The following is a 3,194-nucleotide window of genomic DNA, read 5'->3' on the forward strand; positions in this document are numbered from 1 at the left end:
TTAAAATATTACTCCTTACTTTCAAAACTATTAATAAATTAGCGCCAAGTTATCTTAGTGAACTTCTCAAACCACATACTCCTGCTAGAACACTCAGATCTGCCACTCAACTACTTCTGACCCAACCCAGATCTCGACTGAAGTCCCGGGGTGACCGTGCGTTTGCTCTGGCTGCCCCGGTACTGTGGAATACCCTTCCTCTCGACCTCCGAGCATCTGATTCCATTGCACTGTTCAAATCACGATTAAAAACCCACTTATTCAATCTTGCCTTTCCCTCTAGTTAATATTTCTTTTATGATTTTATATCATGCACTTTTATGCTCATTTAAATTCTTGTTTGCTCTGTACCTGTTGCTTTCCTATGTATTAGTGACAGTTATCTGCTTGCATATTTAGTACTTGCTTTGGTCCTATTTCTATTATCCTCCTCCTATACTCTATTTTACTTGTTAAGCACCTTGGCATACCCTTGGTTTTTAAGTGTGCTTTATAAATAAAGTTTATCATTATTATTATTATTATTATTAAAGTTTTAGTTTCATTTTTGAAACCTCTGTGCTGTGAATAGTTTCATTTCACTGAAACCCACTGTGGTGAGCAAGAGTTTCATTTCACTGGAAAACACTGTGTTGGAGAGAGCCAGAGACAAAGAACGATAGAGGGTGACTGGCACGCCTCAGTACGAACATACCTGCTGTAGAAGAAAACATTACACGGAATAACAGACAGGTTTTGTGTTTTTTTTCTGTTCCTTTTTTTCCCTACAGCAAGATGAGTTTAACCACGACTGAAGGTTGGTATTTTTACTTTTGTGCATGCACGCATTTTCTAACATGCTTATGTAATCTGATACAGAACCCATGAGTTGTTTTGATTTTTAAAATCGATCCCCACAGACTCCTTTTCCCCAGTGATCGGTGACTTAAGGATTGTTCTGCTGGGGAAAACTGGCTCAGGAAAGAGTGCAACAGGGAATACTATCCTGGGTTACAAAGCTTTTGACGAAGAAATATCTCCATCTTCTGTAACAAAGATGTGTAAGAAAGTGACTGGACATTTTGATGAAAGAACTGTGAGTGTTGTTGACACCCCTGGAATCTTTGACACATCAATTAAAGAAGAGGAACTGAAAAAGGAAATAGAAAAATGTATAATGCTGTCTGTCCCAGGACCCCATATGTTTCTGCTAGTGATCAGATTGGATGTGCGCTTCACAGAAGAAGAGAAGAGTTCTGTTAAATGGATCAAAGAAAACTTTGGGGATGAAGCCTCAAAGTATACAGCAGTGGTTTTCACAAGGGGTGATCAGTTCAAAGATACATCCATTGAAAACTACTTAGAGCAAAGTCCTGATCTGAAGGAGCTCATCGCTGAGTGTAAAGCTGGGTATGTTGTATTTGACAACACATGCAAGAAAAATCGCACTCAGGTAGCTGATCTGTTTGAAAAGATAGACCAGACAGTGCAATTAAACGGGAACCATTACACCAGCAGCAAATACGAAGAGGTCCAGAAACAGATGAATTGGAACAAACGGTGGCGCAAATGTGGAGACACATTGAACTCTGCAGGTAATTATTTGCTTGTGGCAGGAGCGGCAGCAGCTGCTGCACCTGCAGTTGGTGCTGCTGTAATGGCAGCAGCACCTGCAGTTGGTGCTGCTGTAATGGCAGCAGCACCTGCAGTTGGTGCTGCTGTAATGGCAGAGGGAGCAGCAGTCGCATCCGTTCGGCCTCTATTAATGTTTGTAGGAGCAGGGATTGTTAAATGCATTGGGGGCTGGATCAGACCTAGAACAGAGAACAGCTAAGCATTACCAAGCCACGACCTTTATGAAGTCTCTTTATGAAGAAGAGGCTTTTTGTATACAAGGACAAATTCACGCTTGATATTATACCTGCTGTTTTAAACTTTATGAAGATCATCAGGTTTGGTGTACGGTTTATTTCATAATGCTTTTTTTTTTTTTTATCATGCAATAGTTTGTTTCCATAGATAATCAAAAAAAGAGAATATTTATTGAAAACATATAGTTATGTAGAGGTGAAGCAAAAAGAAAATGATTCAACATCTCTTAATCATATTTTAATCTGCATTGTCACTACTGTCTCATCTTTATTTATTGTATTACAACATTTACAGCACTTTTTAAGTAGTATTTCTTTTTCTTTTTTCAATTTGTTTTTCTTGAAGGGTGCGACTTATTCAAATCATCTGTTGTGTAATGATAGACAAGCTGGACTATGTACCTGAAGTCATCTGATACTTGCGGTTCATTACAGATATTTACTGTAAATTCTTGTCAGGATTGGGTTTTTTGTTTTTAAATTTAATGTATGATCTGATTTACAGTTTTATATTTAATTTTACTATAAAAGGGCATTTGAAAGTACATTGTCCACTAAAATCAATGCCATTTCTTGTGCCTTCTTTCATTGTTTTAAATAAAGTCATCCACTCTGTACCAGAATGTCATTAGTTCTTTTTTGCTCATGCCCCACCACCAAGATTGTGCAAAGACCTCCAAGTTGAAATTCATCAGTCTTGCTGATATACAACACTAATCATACACTGGCTGACAGCTAAATTACCATGTTATGATATCACATTCAAACTGCATTGAAATAATTTGATTTTACACTTGGTCTGGTTTAGGCTATATGAAAGGTCATAAGGTTTTCTTGGCATAAATGGATGGAAATAAACACAAAATGCATAAGAAATAAACAAACCGCACTTATGACAAATGAAACTGAAACAAGAAATGATTCTTGGTACACGTTTTCTTGTAAGATTCATTAGCAAACTAGAAAGTGCATTTTCTGAAGAAACTGCAGTGTGAATGCTTGAATCTGAATGTATGCATTGAAATGAAATAATTACTGAATTTAAGTTAAAAATTTTGAATGAGATTAAAAAAACCCGAATTTATCCTGAAAACAAAAGTGCTGAACTGCTAAAAGCTGAAGGTTACACAGAAGAAGAAGTTGGAAAAAAGCTGAAAATGTTTTAATTGTAAATTAGAAAAACCTAAGAAATGAGAAAAGAACATTTAGAGTCAGAAAACATCTGAAAGAATATTAAAAGGTCATATTCTTTGAATCACTGAATGACTAAAATGTGATCCCTCCACTTGGATCCACACAGTTTAAAAAGTTTAAATGTCTGAGCTTTGAAAGACAAGATGTTGG

The 3,194-nt window shown here is 36.7% G+C and overlaps 1 protein-coding gene across 1 annotated transcript; it reads left to right on the forward strand.

The window, feature by feature from the left end:
• Positions 1-629: 629 nt before the first annotated feature.
• LOC146708216 (GTPase IMAP family member 9-like) lies at positions 630-2,467 on the forward strand. Its single transcript, XM_085459988.1, has 2 exons — positions 630-796; positions 900-2,467. Exons 1-2 carry the CDS (start codon positions 775-777, stop codon positions 1,811-1,813), a joined length of 936 nt encoding a protein of 311 aa, XP_085316114.1. The 5' UTR covers positions 630-774; the 3' UTR covers positions 1,814-2,467.
• The last annotated feature ends 727 nt before the right edge of the window (positions 2,468-3,194 follow it).

This window comes from Copadichromis virginalis, linkage group LG6 (genome assembly GCF_057382275.1).
Source record: "Copadichromis virginalis isolate Kocher_CV1m ecotype Utaka linkage group LG6, C_Virginalis_male_GT1.1, whole genome shotgun sequence".
NCBI lineage: Eukaryota > Metazoa > Chordata > Actinopteri > Cichliformes > Cichlidae > Copadichromis > Copadichromis virginalis.